This window comes from Taudactylus pleione, unplaced genomic scaffold (assembly GCF_031769625.1).
Source record: "Taudactylus pleione unplaced genomic scaffold, aTauple2 ptg000127l, whole genome shotgun sequence".
NCBI lineage: Eukaryota > Metazoa > Chordata > Amphibia > Anura > Myobatrachidae > Taudactylus > Taudactylus pleione.
The window spans coordinates 15,630,199-15,652,330 of NW_028284529.1; the positions used below are offsets into that span (position 1 = coordinate 15,630,199).

The window sequence follows — 22,132 nt, forward strand, 5'->3', positions numbered from 1 at the left end:
ACCGATTGTTTACCCGATCTGGCCGATTCCGACACATCGAAACGACAGATCGGGTAAAAAATGGCCAAATTGTGAATCCCCACTCACGATGCGATGCACGCCCCCGCAGGTCGCACAACGCATCTTCAGATCTGCCGTGCTGTAAGGCAGATCTGAAGATCTAGACTCAAATGCATTGCGAAAAAGTCTGGCTGCAGGAGATCGGATAAAGATTGGACGAAGATTGGACAGCATATCATGTGCAGAGCTGCCGGGAGAGTTTCAAGGGAAATCGGACGAATCGTCGGAACGTGAGTATAGTCGGTATGTGTGTGGCCAGCTTTAGTTTTTTGGAGCTTGGCTCCATTGTATGATCTACCTTTTACTAATTTTATTTAGGAGAGGATTCCTATTGGAGCTTGTGTTCCTTCATGAAAATGTGAATAAATAGTAGTGGTAAGAAATGAGAATTATCATGGCTAAAATGTGACTGTTCATATATAGGCCCCTCAGGGAGCTGTAGATTGTGAATTCAATATTTGTGCAGAACTGGAATACACAATACTTTGGGGGCAGGAGAAATATAGCCGGTGGCTATTTATTCAAGTTACCTGATAAAGCAATTTGTTCCTCCGTCTGAGCACAATAGCCACCGGTACCGTCATTTCTGCTCGCACCCTCAGGTGGGTGCGAGCAAAAATGTGCGATAAACCCATGGTTAGGGAGCCCTGACCACAGTTAGGGTGCTAAACCCACACAGCTGAACCCAGTCTAATGGGGCGTGAAGAGGGCGATAATTAATGAGCTCCCAGAACAATGGAATTGCAAAACTGGGCGCTCATTAGTTATCGCTGCCCATGCAACAATTAAATCGCCACCACTGAGTTTAAAGGGAAAATTTCCAACAGTGTATGCATAGGGAAGACACCCTATGACTTTCCAATTTCTCAGGGAAAGTGAGTTTGTTTGCAAACTTGACTCATTTTTGTCATACTCTGCTATATTAGTTTTTATAAATATTTATTGATTTCCATTATTGAATTTCCAGGTTCAGAGAAGTGTGCATAGGTATATGTCAGTTGTATTGTTGTCCCATTACTCTGAATGAGCAAATAAAGAAAACAACCCTTATTTTCATTAAAATTATGGTACCTGGACCACTGTGATTTTTACCATTCACTTTCTTCCCCCAAAACATTCTTATTTCTTCTTAGAACCATTTTTTTTTACTTATACAGTTTTTCCTCATCAGAACAAGAAGAGAATTAGTATAAATGTATTTCTGCCTTTTGATTAGTGCTACCTCTGGCCGGCTATGCCTTTCTTGGCTTGTTGCAGAAATGAATTTTCATACTGGAGTACAATTCCAAACAACATTAATGGAATGACATGGAGGGGATTCTTGTTTTCCAGGTGCATCCTTTGGTTGCTCTGTTGTGCTGCTAACTAGAAAGCTCCCTATTCCCTTGTGATGTTTTGTCATGATGAATGCAAAATAGATCGATCACTAAAACACTTTTTTCAGTCTGTTTAGGAGGACAGCTGAAGGCTGCAGAGTAAGGACCCGAGTTGACTCTTTAATAGAAGTTCCCTACATAGCCAGGAAACAACCCATCCACACTAGGGAAGCTCTTATTGTGTCTCTTATCGTAAATAACAGTTTGACGTAAAACCACGACTCGTGACTGCCACTGTGGTACGAAAAGGAATAAGAGGTCATCTTACACATATGTATGATAGAAAGGAAACACATTTAAAGGAAGTCCAAAATACATTATGCAAATGTTTCATTTGAAGAGATTATCTCACATCATTAAAATAACATACGTTACTATATTATCTTACCTAGACTTTTTATTATATATATTGTCTACTCATCCATCAATGCTTTAAGACAATTTCATTTAATTATAGGCTATTTAAAACAGTTTTACATTTATTACTAAGCAGTACTTAAGATCCTTGTTTAAAAAATATGGTTTCCCTCTGTATTTTTGATTACAAGGGGGTTGCAGAAAAAGTGAAGATATTAAGTTTATTATTATTTTCACATACATGATATTGTTTTGTGCAACTCGTGATAATGTTTTGAGGATATTTACACAATCAAATGTTTTGAAAGACCAGGTAATAGTGAAACCGTTTTAGTCCATCAGGATTTGTTGCAACACTTTGATAGTTTGGTTACAGATTGTTCAGTTGCAAAGAGCTGTCCAAAGCCTTTGTGTAGTCCAAGAGAACACAGATAAAATAAACACAGCTTGCGGAAACTATCTCTTTCTTGTTGTAAGAGAAAAGAATAATTCATCTGTGCCTATGGACAGTTTTCCACTACTATAGATTCCAATTTTCTGTCTGCATTACAATGTACGAGATATCGTCCATCGCCCATGCATGCAGGCCAACCTGGTCGATATTGACCAGGTTACTATAGTTACCCGCGATTGTTGGCCATCGTTGGTTGGTTCATTGTGTGCTGGATGTTCGATATCGAACCCGGGAGATCGTACAGTGATATCGTTATCGTTGTCGATCGTCCCGTGTGTATGCACCATAAAAGATCTCATTTGATCTGATGCAATATACAATATATTAGGTGGTATTCATCAGTGTATAATACACTACTTAACAACATATATAGTATTCTACTATTAACTATGGTCAAGTTTTATATTATTGGAATGATGATTTGCACAGGGTCTGGCAATTTTTAAATTTCATTAAAAAAAGGGGAAAAATAAAACCATACCATTTGTCTGGATGTGGCTGTGGGAAGGGTAGCAGCAGTGATTGCCTTGCCTGGTTGTCTCAGGGTAGGTATACTGATCAAGTGATGTTTTCATCCTACATTGGAGTTTCCCTGTTGCTGAATTTCCCAGACACATTGCAATAAATATTATAGTGCAGCCAGTTTTATACCCCTTTTAATAGTAAAATTTATATTTGCTTAATCTACAGTATATTTTCATGTGAGAATACATGATAACACTATGGGGTATATTTACTAAAGTGCAGGTTTTTAGAAGTGGAGTTGTTGCCCATAGCCCATTTACTCCTATGACTTAAGTCTGTATTTATCATAATTCAACAGAAAAAAAATCTTAATTTCTATAATGTAATATTTTTCATAGTACTCTTTGATGGTTAGAACATACAAGTACTGTACAATAAATTTGATTTAGCTGCTTTTTGCAATATTATCCTTCCTTGTGGTATTGTATGATGTCCATGATACAGACAATCAGTGTACTGGAAGAGCTAGTTATTGTTCCAATATGTAACCTAAAAACAGTCGTACGTGGTTCCATATTGATACACAAAGGTTTTTCTACCAAAAATATGTATGTCTAACTGTTTTGAAATATTCCTATCTTTGGAAGAGCAGGAGAACTGAGACTCTCTCTACTTCCTTGGAATTATACAACTAAACTAGCTGCCAACATACTCCTATAGAAATGCTGGGTAAACCCAACAGCCTATTACTTAGCTTTTGTCTTCACATTTATTTGTAGCAAAACATACAGTAGGCCATATGGTTCATGTTAGAGGTTGCAATTTTTTCATGCTGTATTGATGCTTGAAAGGAAGCAGCCTACTCCTACTTCTTTACTTCCATACAAATTTTATTTTACATAATGTATTTGCAACATATAATTAGGTAAAAAAAAATACAATAATCAATTACGATAATTAACTTCAGGTGTTGGCAAACTGTAACTATGGTACTATTATATATTACATATATATAGTATATAGGGTGTGAGTCAGAGATGCACACAATGTTGATGCCGCATGCAAGTGGCCTATATTTTCAGTCTGTACATGCGTCCTGTGGTTACTGCACAAAGATGCAGACAGAAATTGCACGCTTATCCATGCAGTTACAGTGGGCATTTCCAGGAGGTAACAGGGTGGTGGCGTGACACGGTTAGTGACCGCATTCAAAGATACAGTTGCACTGACCTTAGCGGCCGTGTCCAAATGGAGACATTGCAACTGTCATTGGGCAGGCGCAATCTCCAGTGGGGCATCTCATTATGCACAGCAGCAGATTACCGCCACAGCCGCTAAGCGACTTAATAAGAAGCAGACTGGCTGTGGCATTAGCATAAACATGCAGTCATGGGTGCGTAAAAAGACGCACCTGTAGCAGTAATAACATCCACCACTGATTCGGGCCCCTAGTGAGTAGTGTGCATCAATTTCAACCAGTGTTAAAATAAATTGTACATATTACTGAATAAATACAATATACTGAATAAATACAAAATTGTACATATTACTGAATAAATACAATTTTGTTCTTGTTTTAAGTGAAAAGTTGAATTGCACCGTGAAGTATCCCCCTCTTTCTTTAGGCCCGTTTCACAAACCTGTACTTGCTTCATTTTGTTGAATGAAGAAAGCACCTTTCTATTTATGAGTGTTTGGAATTATTTCCTGTGCATGTTCATTTCCACTTCAATGCTTCTGCCATATTCCTATATCCTGTACTCTGTACCTTTCCCTGACTTCCCCCTGTCTTTCCATCACCCTTTAATCCTACTTTGTATTTTATCTTTTTAGTTATGTTAAAAAAGTCTTTCCCATCAATGACATAATTCAGTATAAATTACTTTAATAATTGATATAATCAGGAGAATAAAATTGTGTGTAAGATGAAACGAGACATGGAACTATTATTTTTATCCTTTATTTAAAACATTAACATATTATGCAGTGCTATAGGTTGGGGTTATCATGATACAAATAATTTACATATCATAATGTACAAATTAATTTATAATATAAAAGGTGTGGGAAAGAAGAACTACATAAGGTAGCAGAAATACGACTGAAAGATTGCAACGAGACTGAGGTAAAATAAACTTTGAGGCTGTGGGCGGAGTATACTATAGTACCCGATATCCTCCGATAGCTGATAGTGAGTGTATTTAGTGTCATCTTTTATAAGGCTCTGGCTGCTGGGCCAAAGCCTCTTTGATATGTGATCTTTCCACCCTCCCTACCCAGATTTGGTTGTTGACTTTTGTCCAGGAATGATGATGTTCGTCCATGTAAGATGACGTTTAGCCTCTTTCTGAGTTCCGTTTTTTTGGAGGGAAAAATCCGAACTCAACGTGCAAACTCGAACCTATCCGAGCCTGCACATCCCTAATATATATATATATATATATATATATATATATATATATATATCTATCTATACTTAATATATATATGTGTGTGTGTGTGTGTGTGTAAAATACTGTGCTTATTTTCATTGTGTTAAAAAAGTACTGGTGCTCATCTTAAGGTAAAAGTTTTTTCAGTGGCCTCCTCACGCTGCACAACTCTTCAGTCATTTATTTTAATAATTTCAGAAGTGGCTTAATTGAATTGAAAAAAAGGTGTCAGTACTTTGTGCAGTTGCATATAGTTTAAACTTTGTAAACCTTATTGTTTTCCTTTGACTCAGTAAATTTGCATGTCTTCTATGGTGCTGTATTTATTTCATCTGCATGCCACAGACCAGACGCTGACCAGATGATCTGCCCTCAGCAACTGTTTTGCACCCTCCCTTTTCTTTTAAAATTCTTTTTTATGGTTGGTCATTAACAATTTCTTTTATCACAGCGAAGTTTAACAATGGCTAATTGGTATGTGCTGAAAATGCTACCTTACGTCTTGTATGCCATCAAAAAAAAAAAGTCAATTTATTGCAGCTATTAACTTTCATGGAAAAGAACATTCCACTAGTTCTTGTTTTAAACACAGTACACTACATAGTGGTCATGTGTATATCAGTAGTCTTCCACAGTTCTGAGGCTCTTGTCTTCAAGTGACACCTTCATGCATTTTTTATTATCACAGACGATGTTGTACACTTTTATGTGGCATCTACACAACAACACAACACATGATGTTCTAGTTAAGCATAATATAAGGGCAGGTTATCTGTCATATGTGGAAGTGCAAGGATATACACACTGCTTTTATGTACTACTCCATTATAACAAGGTAGAATGAGCCATTAAATGTATGTGTATATATATATATAATATATATATATATATATATAAAATTGGAGAGCGTTATAACATATTGAACAAACAGTAAATTTTCACAAGGTTTTTGTACCATTGCATGTTTAAATACTAAAAAAACTGCAGTACTGCTGGATCCATATCTGACTGCTAGGTTTCAATTGACAGCTGAGGATTTGTGACTGGACCATGAATCAAAACGGCAGGCATTTATACCCCAGTGCCAGTGAGGATACATTGGGAATAACTTGGCAAAGGTAAAATTTTAATTATTTCCAACCCTACACTCCATCTATAAATTACATTGAGACATAGCTCTGTTGTAGCTTCCCCCAACCCCTCCTTCTCTCTCTCCTGGAAACATTTATTTACATATCACAATTAACCAAAACATTTGTGCACAGAATTTTCTAAACACATTTGTTCCATTGTAGTCGTCCCTGTGACGGGTGAACAGCATGGACAAACCTATAGGTCAGCTGACTGTGTATCTGCAAAGAAAGATTTGTTAACAGCAGATTTGCCCAGCAGCTAATGGGTTAATCCATGTCTGGATCACCGTATGGTTGCTGTCAAATACAGGCTCTCATGCTTCAACATTGTTTTAAGAAACCACAAGCTTCAGATGCTGTAGGGAACTGGAGCTAATATATGCATTTTTTGATAAATAACAAAACATCAAATAAAGATGTGTAACAGTATTCTGAATAGACACATTACATATTTATTGTTACATACAGTATATACATCCTTACATATCACCACACACACAGCCTCTTGTTGTACTTGCAGGGGTAAACTAACCAATGAACTAACCATCTAATTAACATACTAACTAGTTGTTCATGATACCGTTCTCATCCGTTTAGTCATGTTAAGGTAAGAGAAAAGCATGTCTTACATAACGCTCTAATGATCTAAGAAAGCTTACTAACCAAATACAATGCTAATTTTCTGCCACCCGCATGATAGTAGTGACATTTTCCTTTGATTATAAAAACAATGGTAAAAAAAAATGAACAATTTAGTAGAATATTGTTTTGTTGGCAGACAGTGGTTCTCACCTGATTTGTGATGTGGGTGATGGTGGCGTAGAAATGCATGCAGTTGATTTATTTGACATATATGGTTTTTGCACTTAGACTTACAATTTAGATTTATATGAATTTACATGTCCTTAACATGTTTTGTGTTTCACATACAAAAAAAAAATGTCTGTTCCTCTTATGGAGTAAGCCTGTCAAGTCTTACCTTTAGGAGCCTCTGGCTTTTGGATTTATTTATTTTCTGTGTCCCATTCTGTTTTTGTTGGGGCATTTTCTTCTTAAAATGTGCCACCTGAATTGGTGGGCTTCTCATGGCAAGACTGAGACAGCCATGCTCTAGAAGACTACCAGACTGAGGTAAGTTTAAACAACCTATTTTAGGAAGACCTAACAATCTTGTATGGTATCTTGGATGTATTCTGAATCTAAAGGGGATTTTTATTGTAATTTAGTTGGATTTAGTAGAACACACATCTAGATAACATGATGATAATGTGGGACACATCTTTTAATGAAAAACTCCATCAAGTAAATACTAGAATATATATCAAGTACACAAAATCAAATAGTAGTATAGTCGTAACTTGTGTTCAATGGTAAGGGTACAGTCTCCCGATGGTTCTACCATCACTTCTCAGACAATTCAGTAATAATAGTAGATGAAATACATAATCCTCAAAGTCATGGCTATAAAAAAATCTTCCATAAAGAGCCACAATTCACATGTCCAATGAGCAACATTCAAGTTATTGATCATACAGTATATGTCAAGTTTCAACTACACACTAACACAAATGTTTTAGGTGTTTGAGAAAACCCATTCAGACAAAATATTCTGTGGACACAATAAATTTTAGATATTTAACTTTTGCACAGATTTACACAATCTTGTTTCCTCAAGATTTACAATATAGGTCAGTTGAAGAAAGGGCTATTTTAATAAATATGTCAAAAGAACTCCACGATTACACTTTCCTAATAATGGAGCCTAGATAGAAAAGGTTGTAAGGACAGTGCAAGTCTCTTTTTTTGCAAACAAAGGTTTGTATGAGTAGCTTGGCCCAGATTCTATGCATGTAAGTATCAACTTGTACAGCAATAGTTTCTACCAGAGGAAACTTAAGATGCTTCTAATACTTTTCTTGTGTTATACACTGCCCTGTTGTGAAAACATAAGGTAAATTCTAGATTTAGGAATTATATGGAAATTAGTAGTTGAGTATGAAAGGTTTAGTGATCTTTCCTCAGAGCTCCACAATGTTCTAAACTTGTCCAATAAGAGAATGATGTAACTTATATTATGTTCATAAAAGCGCTTAGGTTAAGTGTGAGGGGTATATTTACTAAAGTGCGGGTTTTTAGAAGTGGAGTTGTTGCTCATAGCAACCAGATTCTAGCAATTATCTTCTAGAAAGTGCTAGACAAATGATAAGTAGAATCTGATTGGTTGCTGTGGGCAACAACGCCACTTCTAAAACCCCGTACCTAGTAGATATACCCCTGAGTGTCAGAAACGTTGTTGTGTACAACGTAAGAAACCATCTTCCTCAATTTACACATCCATAACTGTGGATCCAGTGAGATTTTGTTTATTTGGCATAGTAGTGACAGCATTAAAAATGAACTAAGGGCTCCAAGGATGGAGAAGTCCTACAGTGCACTTTAAAGACTGTAAAATGAAAAGAAGGTGGCATCTGTGTGGTGGAACTAGAAGAAGTTTTTACTTTCATGCTTTTGCAGTTCTTTTTTATATTCTAAGGGGCCTATTCATCAAACCTAAAGTTTCATTTTTCATGTATTTTTTTACATACTTATGTATGTCTTGTATTCATTAAAAGACTTAACGCAGGAGATATGACTAATATCTCCTGGTGAAGTCAGTCTCTGTTAATTTCAACACTCCCCATATATTAATATGGGGATGTCAAAATTACTGTATTCATCAAGCACCGAAAATTTTAGATTTCCGGTAAATGACGCTGTTAATTTACGCCGTCTGCAGACGGCGTACAACCCCGTGAAAGTGCTAACAAGCTGCCGTTTAGATGGCACGGCAGCTTGTGTAGCAGATATTTCCCCAGCTTGTGCGCTCCCCCTCCCTCTCCTCTTTCGTCAGCGGCCGCCCTCTTCTCCCGTAGCAGGACACAGATCTTACCTCAGCCGCTGCCTACTGAATGCAGGAGTCTTCTGCGGGACCTCACACGACCTCTTCATTCGGGTCACTTCGGCTTTGGCTCAACTTGTGTTTCCTCTGGCGCTCCATCCTGCTGCAGACTGAAGCACCTCTCTCTGCTCCCCGGTGGCACTTGTAAGGTAAGCTTAATAATTAACTGTTTATTTACTGTAAACAGTTAATTGAAGGAGCACATACAAGTGCAGAGGGGAGATGCTTCAGTCTGCAGCAGGGTGGAGCACCGTGGGGAACATGGATAAAAGTTCTTTGAAAAAATAAATATATTTCATATTCAATTACTGCAGCTGAAATCAATGCTGCGCAAGCGCCACTTCTGTGATTAGAAACGGCGCATGCGCAGAACTGACTACAACTGCGCTAAGGTAGGAGAAGCAGGGAAAAGTATTTCCCGAAAAGCTGTGCTCGCAAAAATGACAACTTTTCGGAATAGACGCTTATGGAGCGGAGGAATGATGAATTCCTCCGTATATGTGGATAGATTGTAATCATTTATTTGGACCCAAAAATACAGGCACATTTTGTGCTACCGAAAAAGGCATTTCGTGTATAAGCAAAGCTGCAGCTAAGGCGAGATGCATGCAGGACGGCAGCAGGAGCACATATGCCTGGTTTATGATTGATATGTTACATATACATACACCCATGTTTATAGACTTTTGTTTTGTTTGCAAGATACGCTTCAATACACCTTAAAATACTTCTAATATGATAGAGGGCCTGATTCAGAGATGGGCACAGGAGTGATTGGTGCTGTGTCTCGGTAGCAGCGGATCTGAGAAGGTACGTAGATGATGCAGGTGTCATCTTTTGAATTGAGATGCCCATCTATGCCTTCTCAGATCAACTGCATTCATCTGAAGATGCAGCATTGGATCACTATAAGGAACATTGGTGGACCAAGGGACATCTGAGTAACCCTAAGGGTACTCAAAATGTCCACCACAAGTAAGATGCCGAGGCCAATGAATCTGCATTGGAAAATACAGACGCTGACAACAGAACACCTCTAACGCGGGCAACACGCCTCCATTTGAAATGCTCCTCCCCAATGCTGCCCCCAAATGGCAGCAGCCTGTCAATCGGTCTGCTGCTTCCCTCACACTGCAACCAGTGCTGCAGCAAAGCATAATATATGCATGAGCATCAGAGGAGTATTTGCAAATGGCTTGCTAATGTTGGCAACTGTCCTTATCACCCCTATGTGCACTGACCCTTTGAGTACGGCTTTCTCTGGCGATTATTTGTATGCTGGTCTGCATGTACCTACAACTTTGCAAAGAATCACTTACTGCACATAAACACCCCTTGCCTCACCATCCCGGCTTCAGGTGCATGCAAGACTATGTGCCAGAGACACGCAAATCTGCATTAGCACACAGGTGTGCACCCACTATTACGGGCATGAGCAGAGAAATACACCACGCACACTTACTGTAAATTTAATTGACTGAGGTACTTTTTATATATTATTTTTTATATATTACTAATTAAGTTACCTGTGCTTAAGCATAGATATCCTTAAAATCTGGACTTTAATGGCAGAGATTGGGAACCTCTGCCTTTATACGATAAACATAAAAAATAAATTTAAAGAATATATAATAAGGACTGCTAAATCAATACCACTTTCTAATAGAGATAAATATTTATCACAAAATAAAATCAAACATCTTTATTAACTATGTACATGAGCACCAAAAAACATTATAGTCCTATGTGGTTATCAATAAATAGAATATAAATCTGTAATTAAATCACATAAAACTCCCTGAGAGACATCTAGTATTAAGAGAGCCAAGCAAAAAATGCCAGTAACTTTGTACCTGGACAAACCACATTGCAATGCAAGAGGTACATTTTTTTTTTTTATTATTTAATGCAGGGTAAATTCAGGCTGCTTATCATGTATTCCACAATACTGGGTAGGGGTGGAACTACCAGCAGTGCAGCCAGCACAGTGCATCGGGGCCCCTGGGGACTAAGAGGCCCGCGGTCTGCCCAGACCAGCAATGACTTTTCCCCTGGGCCAGACCATTTTGAGGAACGTCGGACTGGCCCAGGGCAGGGAGTAATATATTTGGCCACACTGCTCTGAGGGACCCTTCCCCTTACCTTAGGGAGGTGGGGCTGATCATGTGTGTGTGTGTGTGTGTATGTATGTATGTGTGCAGCCACAGAATCCCAATCCTGGTGTATCTGCTAGCTGAAGAGAGGGAGTGGAACTTGCAGAAACCCTGTCTGATTCCCATCCCTGCAATTGCCAACCAACTGTGGGTCTACCGGAGGACAATAACTTTCAGACCATGTCAGCTCCTTTCAGGTATGGTGGCTGCACCTTGCTGAACTTTGTGCTTGTCCCAAGTCACAATCTGCATCCTGGGCTTGTGCCATTTGATACATTACTACTTTGTGCAGCGCTGATACAAAGAGATTCAATTTCACTCTTAAAATGTAGATTATTTCATTCAGAACACAGGAATCTCCAAAAGTGGTCAAATAACTGTCAGTAATGTACTGAGCTGCGACGCATTTCTCACTATTAACCATTACAGCTTTTTCAAATGGCAGTCTTATAATTTTAACTGTTAAATATCTTGATTTTTTGAATTCCCTATCTTCAAAAGTGTATGAACATCCTTGTTTGCACTTCCAAGGCACAGATTTTAAGGAATTGAACGTTTTAGGCACATTTCTACCAGTGCAACACAGAAATATGGATATACTGTTGATGCAAGTAGCTGTCAATATTTCCTTTCATTCTTATCACTTATTTAATACTGTGTTAGTTAAAGATATGATTAATTTCTTTCCCAAAGGTGCCATATACAAAATAGAAGGATCTCTTTATTAAAGGGCGAAAAGCGCTATAGCTAGCAGATGGAAGTCTATCTAAGTTAACCCTTACTCCTTCAGGCCAGCATTGTTCAGCTGCCTCTGCTAGGTTTTAATGATAAATCACAGCAGTAGTTTGATTATTGCCATAAAAATCAGCCGTATCATTAATTATTATACCCCACAGTCTGTAGTTAATAAGTCCTTTGATGTATGTATGCTGTGTGTGTGCCTGCACAACTGACACATTAACTTTTTGATACAAAGGGCCCAATTTATCAATAATTTTTTTACTAAAATAATGTGAAAATGGATGTTTTAAAACCTTTTTACATTATTTTAATTTCACCTAAATGTATGAAAGGGCAATTGGTGTAGTGTTCTTAAAAAAACTACATAAAGCTCTTAAATTCACACATTTTTAGTAAGCAGGTCACATTTCCCGTACGTGCCCAATCGCCTCATTATTGTATGTTTTGGTATGCTACCGATTTAGAGGAACCCACATGAAAATCTCCTCTGGTCATATTTCATAGTTGCCCAGAGGACTGATCACCCGTCCACCATTCTTATTTTATAGTAAATTAGTTACAATTGCCTATTATTCCCACATTAGAAGATGATGGGGCTAATTCTGAGTTGGATGGAGATACAGCAGCGTCTTTATGGGCATCTGCATCGTATAATAATGCCTCGGCTGATTTTCACATAACGGAGACACCACTTGCAGCATTTTCAGACAGTGCACCATCAGTCACACCAGATTATGGCAGGTGCAGTTTCTCTGTCTGAGTATGGTGTCCTATGTGAGTGGTTCAGCCGCTTTGATCTTAGCCACGCCCTGTTATCTCCTAGGAATGCCTATTAAAATGTTCATACCCTGCATCTTTGAGCACTAACAATTGGGATGCATGCGATATGCGACTGGGACGCATGTGCAGTCTTAAAACATTGGCCAACTGCATGCGCCATTGACACTGTTTAATGACAGGATTAGGTATAATGGCAATTTGTGAATATCTGTTCAGAACACATTAGTCAGATGACACATCCTTAAAAGAAATGTAAACATGTATAACTAGAATTCAATAAAGTCTTAAGTTAACACAAATCACCTGTTTCGCCATCCAGCCAACCCACCTGCATAAGAGAAGTGTGTAGTTATGTACTGATTAGCACCCAAAACCAGATTCCACCACACTCCTGTACCTTATATCGTTACGTATGCCTCTACACAGTAATAGCAACAATGACTCCTACATTTGGTAGAGAAGTTATTGCATTCCACCAAAATATTTAACACTTTTGCTTACCAAGTTTAAAAGAGGACTATTACATTCATGGAATTACATTTATTGTAACCAACAGAAACAGCTAGATAAATTTATTTTTCCACTTGAATTGCACTTGAGACACTTGAGGCACTGATAATACACTGAACATATCAATTTACAGAGTGCCTTCTGTACTCTGTTCCTGCTTTCTTTTCAGCAACATATTTTTCTGTGACCGCAAAGTACTATTGATCATCAAAGGGTATCTTTGAGACATTTGTACACATATGGCAGGGATTTTTAGTATTTGTGTAGTTTAATTGTATTGTGCCAGTACTATTGTGCACTAGGGGGAAGGGTCAGGTTTAGGCTGCAGGGGGGGCAGGTTAGGTTTAGGCACTAGGGGGGGGTTATGTTAAGAGTGCGGGGAGGGAGGGATTGTTACTGCCGGGATGACTAGTGTTGGCATCACATACCCAACCGTGCAGAGAATATGTAGTCATTTACATCAGTCCTTGTCCCATTGGAGCATTTACTTTTATCACAAGCTAAGAAATCTCCCAGTTTACTTTTGGATTATGGGAAGAAGTGGGAGAACCTGGAGTAAACTCATGCAAACTTGGGGAGAGCATATAAACCGCAGACATATAAGGAAATGGTTAGAATTGAATTTATGGCCCCACCGCTGTGAGGCAATGCTAACCACTATTCCACTGCACTGTCTTCTTATATGACCTCCTTTGATTTTTATGAGCTGCTGGAACTACTTTGGCTTTTAAGATACACCTAATTTATATTTATTTATAACTGGCTTCTGGCTATTCCAAGATATACCATGAAATATCATGTTGACTTGAGAACATTATAGACACCAAAGCTGAGTTATATTTTAAATGAGATCGCAAAGATTGTGGTGCACTTATTTGACTGACTCTTAGGTGGATTATTACATAGGTCTGTGCCTATAACTAAAGGAAGGGGGAAGCTATATAACTTTCTTTTTTTATCATCTGTTGTTCAAGCCTCTACACAACGTATTTAATTTTTCTATAGTTCTTTAATCAAAAAAAGTATATTTAATTAGGATAAATTAATTGGATCTATCTATATAATAATCTGGAGATCTCAGTCTGACAGTGCGAAAAAATTCAATATGAAATGAGGATATAGGTATGTTCTTTAATGTGTATTACAAAGCTAAATTGAGTTTTCACAGCAACCCATTGGTGCCTCCCCAGTCTAAAATAGGGTCTGTTTTTTTTCTTTCTTTAACTCTGTTTAATTACCCACAAAAAAACACTAGGTCAGCATTTCCTGCTCTCACCAGCTGAATTGTTACTGGGATTCCTGAGAACAGCTCTATGCTGTGCGTGCACTGCAGTTTCCTCCTCTGTATAGAGAGGAGAAGGTAAAGGCGGCAGCCAGTCTCTACTTTTTGTGTGTAAAAGTCCTGCTCCCAAGCTTAGTTTATAGATCCCAATACATAGTTAATAAGTAAACATTGTATTCCATTTTCTGGTTAGACATGACAGACACTGGCACTATGGCCCTGATTCAGAGCTGAACGCTCTGAGCAGAACGCTCGCTCTGAATCAGGGCCGTCCTATTTAAATGTGGAGCGGCCTTATGGACACTCGCATAGCTGTGGGTTACCACCCACAGCTTATTCGAGCGTCCATGATGATGAGACCATCGCGTCCAAGACCATCGGGCTTGCGACGAGACCCTTGCGGTAGGGTCTCGCTGCCGCTAGCCCAAGAGTGATTTTGGCTCTATCAGAGCCAAAGTCACTCCCACTGACATCATTACTGATGTCAGTGGGGCCGGACTCAGGCGGTAGGCGTTCCCATGGGAACGCCTCCGTCTGGCCGCCACGCCCCCGGCACGCCCACCAAAGGGGGCGTGCTGTCAGTCACCATCGACAGCACGCCCCCTTTGGTGCGAGACCCCGAGCTACGTACTTCTCGTCGCTTGCCGGGTCTCGCGCATGCGCACGACGGAGCTCCGTCGTGCGCATGCGCATTCTCACAACATCGACCCACTTGCGAGCGAACTTTGCTCACGAGCGGGTCTGAATGACCCCCTATGTTCCTTTTGATAAAATGTATGAAGTTAAATTCTTGCCTGGGGAATCAGTCTGGCTGCTCCCACTTTTGTTTATAAATACATATACAAAAAATCTTTGTTTTATAAATTAAAATTTTTTATAGTTTTTTTTTCTGTGTGCTTTTATAGTTTTTGCTCTTATACTTTTTCTCTTATTCAGAATAGGAAGTCTTACACAATGACACATTTCATTTTAGTCTTATTTATTACAATAAATCTGCATGTTGTATACTTTTTTAATACTAAATCCACTGATACTAGTGAAGAAGCATGATTGAGTGATCAGTTGGCAAGAAGGCTTTTTTTCAATTACATCTGTCAGAACCTTGTAAATAACATTGGATATTCAATAGACAATACTCTCCACCCAAAGGGGTATATTTACTAAAGTGAGAGTTTTTAGAAATGGAGATGTTGCCCATAGCAACCAATCAGATTCTACTTAACATTTAACTAGCACCTTCTAGAAGATAATAGCTAGAATCCGGTTGCTATGGGCAACATCTCCACTTCTAAAAACTCTCACTTTAGTAAATATACCCCAAAGTCTCCAGATCTCTTCCAAATAGATGGATTGTACACTAGCCAGACCTGCATGCTGCCATTCTACAGGAAATGGATCAACAATCCAGTAAAATTTCATTAGATAATCTAATTTGGTACCTAATTTCTAAATTAGCCAGGCCACACAATTGCAGCATGCCTAAGATAAATAAAAAGAAAGGGGGAAATAAGTTTATGTTAAAATCGATAGGAAAAGCCAAAGCGTGAAGAAGGCTGTTTGTTTTTTTACCCCCCCTCTTTTTTATGTAGCTGTGATCACGTCTCAGGCTGTCTGGTAACCAGGAGAAACGAGACATGATGTAATTCCAGATTGAACTTGAACTTCAGGGACTTAGAATGTGGGGCAGTGGGAACAATGGACCATAAGAATCAATAATGTCCATTTAACAGACGTCCATGTTGGGAACTCAGTGTTAACATTTATGGGAGAGAAACAGCAGGATCTGCTGTGTGACCAGAATGAGATGGTCCAGATACAAGATGTTGAAAGTAAAGAAAACAACTTTTTTTTCTGTTCAAGCAAATGTTTTCTTCTGTCTCTCATACTCTCTGAGCGGACGCTGCAGATTCCTGCAGGATTAAAATAAAAAAAAAGTAAAGTTCTCTCTGCGGTAAACCAGTTGCCTGTTCTAAGCACTCTTTGTTCACTTAGGTAGAACAAAGTTAATCTTACGTTTCCTGTCAAGTGATTTTTAGAAGAGCTGTAAGAAAGGAATATCATCTAGTACAGCAACAGCTACAAGCGCAAACTGTTTTTAGCTTTGTAAAAGACCAGGGTAGTTACTGCTTAATGTTTCAACTGGAAGAGCTTTAATTTAAGAACAAATGCAGCACCAATGTTGGTTTAAAGTCACTTGATTTCCACCCACAATGATATAACCATAATATGAGTGCTTGCTGGCAGAAAGTCTTGAAAGGACTAACTGATGGAACCATGTGTAAGACCATGCAAGCCATTGTTAATGCACCTTATTTCAGCTGAATATAATGTTATCTTTCCATCACTCATACAAAAGACAAGGTTGTGAACGTGCATTTGCTTTCCATATCCTTCATAGTTTAAAGTTTGGCTCTGTGCTTCTAAAGTTTTAATGTTTGTTAAAAAAAATATAAACAAGTAAATGACCTAATTTGTCCAAGAAAACATTATTTGTAAAATATATTTTCAGGAAAGTTATTGTGGACCAAATATTGGAATGATTTTACTATTTTTATCAGAAATTTATAAAATGTAATCTTTCATCAAATTATAAAATTTTAACCTTGAATTCTTAGTAATTTTTTTTTTTAAACAATATTTTTTTATTGAGACATAAATTAGATACATGCGTGTATTCAAAATGCACATAATATCACAGTGTACATAATTGGTGGTAGATATAAATCAATACAGCAGTATGCAAATACATAGATCACAATAAATGAGCTTTAACTGAACAATATTAATTCTTAGTATTTTAACAAAGTATCTATCTGTCTAATATCTATTGATCTAGCTCATATGTTTCTTGACACTTTAAATAAATCACTTTTTTGGCTAGCTATGTTTGAAGAACTTTACACATATTGTGAATATTATTTTTTTTTAAGATTAACTATCACTTTATTCATAGCTGGGGTAAAAAAATTAAATGATCAATATTTCTCATGTGATATTTATTTAAGCAGTAACTGCTGCTAAGCAATTAATGTGCCATACCCAACAGTTCCTGCACTGCTTTAAGCTGCACAAGATGTATATTTGATATTGCCCCTGTCTGTGATAAATATGTTGGGACCAAATCATGTTCTGTTCGCCAAAGCACTATTAACCATTTTTTACCACTTTAAACCTGTAGTTAGTAACTTTTCTTATGCCTTTTGCCACTACAGATATGTGTTTGCTCATCTAGCCTCAATATGACATGCAGTGCGATATGCCTGGCGTGAGTGAGCGCCAAGTCCTGTGCAACTCTACTAGCATCGGGCATCTTTTTTTTTGCCAAAAATACATCTAAGTCATGATGTGACAAGGATGCACCAGGAGACTGTGCTGATTCATTTGATATGTGACACTTGTATATGTGTGTGAGACTGAGTCTGTAAACAGAACTTGAAGTGGAATAAAGCCGCTGCCATGTAGCGCTTCACATGCTGATTCAGTCACGCAGTCACGCACAGATCTACATGTGTCACATACCAAATTAATTAGCACAGTCTCCTGGTACGTACTAGTCACATCGCACTGTGACTTAGACGCATGTTCAGCAAAAAAAAGACCATGGTGTTCAGTCTCACGGACCAGGTGCGCTGAGAGGGGCTATTTGGCATGGCTGCAGCAAAGATGACCCTGCACACACAAAAACTGCCAATGGGCCTGGTATTCCAAAATAGTAGGCAAGTGTGCACTTAAGAATATGCCACCGTTAACATTTTAACAGACATTTAACACTAAATACATTTTAAATATACACCCATCAGCCATAACCTTAAAACAACATGTCTAATATTGTGTATGCATCTCTAATATTGTGTATTCCCCCCTCATGCCACCAAAATAAGACATCTGAAGGTGTCCTGTGGTATCTGGCACCAAGATGTTAGCAGCAGATCCTTTAAGGCCTTTAATTTGCGAGGTGGGGTCTCCACAGCTCAGACTTGTTTTTCCAGCACATCCCACATATGCTCATTCACATTAAGATCTGGGAACACCTTGAACTCTGTTATATTCCTAAAACCATTATTGAATAATCTTTGCAGTGTGCTTTATCCTGCTGAAATAGGCCACTGCCATCAGGGAATACCATTGCCATGAAGGGGTCTACTTGGTCTGCAACAATGTTTAGGTAGGTGGTACATTTCAAAATAAAATCCACATGAATGGCATGACTAAATTTTTCCTAGGAGAACATTAGCCTCCGCCAGATTGCCTTCTTCCCATAGTGCATCCGGGTGCCATCTTTTCCCACATGCACCTGGCCGTTTACATTATGTAAAAGGAAATTGGGATTCATCAGACCAAGCCACCTTCTTCCATTGCTCAATGGTCCAGTTCTGACGCTCATGTTTCCATTGTATAAGTGATTTTGGTTGTGGATGGGTCAGCATGTGCACTCTGACCGACCTATGCTATTCAGCTTCATACATAGCAAGCTATGATGCACTCTGTGTTCCAACACTTATCTATCATAGCCAGCATGAACATTTCCAGCAATGCAATTTAAGCTGCAGTAGCACTTCTGTGGAATTAGACCAGATGGGCTAGCCTTTGCTCCTCACGCACATCAATGAACCTTGGGAACCCATGGCCCTGACATCTGTTCACTAATTTTCCTTCCCTGGACCACTTTTGGTTGGTACTAACCACTGCATATCAGGAACACCCCAGAAGACCTACCGTTTTGGAGATGCTCTCACTCAGTCATCAAGCCATCATAATTTGTCCCTCGCAAGGCTGCTCATATCCTTATGATTGCCCATTTTTCCAACTTCCAAGACACTTCAAAAACTTACTGTTCAATTGCTGCCTAATATTTCTCACCATTTGACAGGTGCCATTGTAACGGGATAATCAATGTTATTCACTTGACCTGTCAGTGGTTTTAATGTTTTGGCTGGTGGGTGTATAGTACCATCATCTGACAGACACGTGTACTCAGCACCCGGCCCCGACAGTCGGTCTAAAACCCATTGGATCAGCTCCCAATTTACGTCAGTCCCGTTTTTTTAGTATCGTTCAGAAAGTGCAGTGTGTACAGACCTCAGCCTGATGTCTGCTTATTAATTAGCATTCCCCTACAGAGACTAGACAATCTGGAATGATAAGGATCATTTGGAACTAAACGTGTATTGTGTAGTGTTTATCGACCATTTTTGGGTTCATTTTGGCTGCTCTGAATCTGTCTAGTTGCTAGCTTCATTGAGATATATATATAGTGACTTTTAGGGTATTTTGTTCAGTCGAGAGGCCTGTGGTGCAGTATTTGGGTGCTCAAATAAGGGTCCCCATACAGCTTGCCCGGGTTAAAATGTACAAAATGATGCTTTAATATTGTCGGCACACAACAACAGAAAATAAGAACAATCTAGTCCCCATTCAGAGCTCTACCTCTCTTCTTTAGGACTATTAAGGGCAGCTAGTCTGTGCACAACTCTGTGAAAAAGTCTCAGTCCTGCCTGCTTCTTGCAGGTATGTCCTCCTGGCTTGGTCTACACAGGCTTCCCTGGCGTGGCTTGACGGCCACAGCCTCACCTGGGCTTCATCCTCTGGACAGTGGATAGGGTTAGTTACATCCCTTTTTAAACTTATTTGCCTGGATCCCACCATCACAGCACAAATTCAGTCCCTGTTCACTTTCCTTATCTTTGCTTTTCTCCACATTCAAGAGCACCATCCTGACACCTCTGTCATGTGGTGGTCTCATCTTCCAAGTTCATGTCTCTCTTTTATTCCTGCCCTTATGGAACTTTGTAAGTTTACGTAAATCATCCAGCAGTTGTGTGACAAAGTTTGCAATAATTTTCTCCATTGTAACACCTTTCTGATAAAGCCTTTTTATTCAACCTCTAGCCCAACATTCTCTATAGTCACATTCTTCTATTTTTGGCTATGCTTGAGAAATTAAACAATTTCCCCCACATCAGAAGGCAAGAGGTTAGAATCTTCTTCCTGCACACTTTTTGTAATGTCTTGTACCATTGCCTCATGGGACAAAAGAGCACTATTTGTATTTGTGAACTCCATATCGCCAACTTTAGGTGCAGCTTTATCATCAGAAACTGTAATCTTTTTGGAGGATTGCACATATTTAGATATAATGGGGAACTGAAGGTCACTACAAGGCATTTCAATTCCTGTAACATATCCTTTTGGGGAGTTATTCAGCTTTGTCTCACTAATAGTAAATGGATTAATTGTATGAACATGTCCAGAATCAAATTCCAGTGTGTTATTAAACTCCTTTTTTTTCTGCTCTTCCTACTTCCAAGTGTTGCTTTACTTCAGTTGGAGAGAGCTGTTCTTCCAGCTGGGTAATTTGCACTTTTCAACTTGTTCTGGGTCTGCAGAAGATTGCTCTCCTTATCTTCAAGTTTAAAAAGTTGCAATTTTTGTTCAGCTATTAAATTTTTGCTACTTTTATTATACACTCAAGCTCTGTCTCTGGCACTCATTTCTACCTGGAGATTGTGCAACTGTTTCTGTGCACTTGATAGACATTTTTCAAGGTTCATATTTTCTTCTTGCAACTTCTCAATCATAGCACGTACATGGTAAAGTTCTTTCTCTAAAAGATTACTTTTTTTCTGCTTTTGCCTGCAGAATTTCCTCTAGAAGTATATTTCTTTCAGCAAGGCACACTGAAGTTGCTCTCGACGTAGCCAAATTGGACTGGAACGTCTGTATTTGCTTTTCAAAACTTGCTTAAATACAAACAATTTACATGTCTTGTGCATCCTTGTCTCTTTCCCACTCAGCGCGAGTCTGCAGCATATAGAGATATTCCATTTATTTATTTATAGAGCATTTATGGAGCTTCTCAGTTAGATGATATCTCTCTAATTCACACTATGCAACTTTTTCTTTCAACACCAGAACTAAATCTGCCACTTTTCCTTGTGTGCGAGCTGTGTCACTCTTACATCCCTTTACACATTTGTTTAACACTTCCACTTCCTGTTGAAGTACCACATACTTTTGGTAATGTCTTGCTCTTTCTCTTCATGCTCTCCTTTCAGTATAGACTCTTTCAACACTTGAGCCTCCTCAATGAGTTTAGATATAACTGCCAATTTGAAGTCTGTCTTTCATTTCCAACTCTTTTTTTTTTTTCTTCCTCTTGTCTAAATTATATTTTTAAAGAGGATAATTCACTCTGTAACTTTTCAGCAGTTTGTTCATGCAACAGTTTCTCTTTTGCAGACTTTTTATTTAGGTCACTCACCTGCTCCACAAGATACAAAAGTATTTCATGCAAAACTTTATTCATATAGTAAAATTCTTCCATGCAGACAGTCATCTCCTGGTAGACCCAGCACCATACACTGACCACACACATCGGGCCTGATTCAGTACGGATCGCAATTGTGCTCACAGCTGCGTAATTGCACACAAGACTGTGAAAAGATGCTAAT

The 22,132-nt window shown here is 38.6% G+C and overlaps 1 protein-coding gene across 5 annotated transcripts in view; it reads left to right on the forward strand.

Annotated features, from left to right (window-relative positions):
- NFIB (nuclear factor I B) overlaps nucleotides 1-22,132 on the forward strand; it is a 255,877-nt gene that overhangs the window by 209,972 nt on the left and 23,773 nt on the right. For 3 of the 5 annotated variants that reach the window (XM_088472630.1, XM_088472633.1, XM_088472629.1), the window contains one exon: nucleotides 6,174-6,262. The exons of the other annotated variants lie outside the window; for them this stretch is intronic. In XM_088472630.1, coding sequence (XP_088328756.1) covers nucleotides 6,174-6,262 — 89 coding nt within the window. The remainder of the gene's footprint in view (nucleotides 1-6,173; nucleotides 6,263-22,132) is intronic. 5 annotated transcript variants of the gene reach the window in all.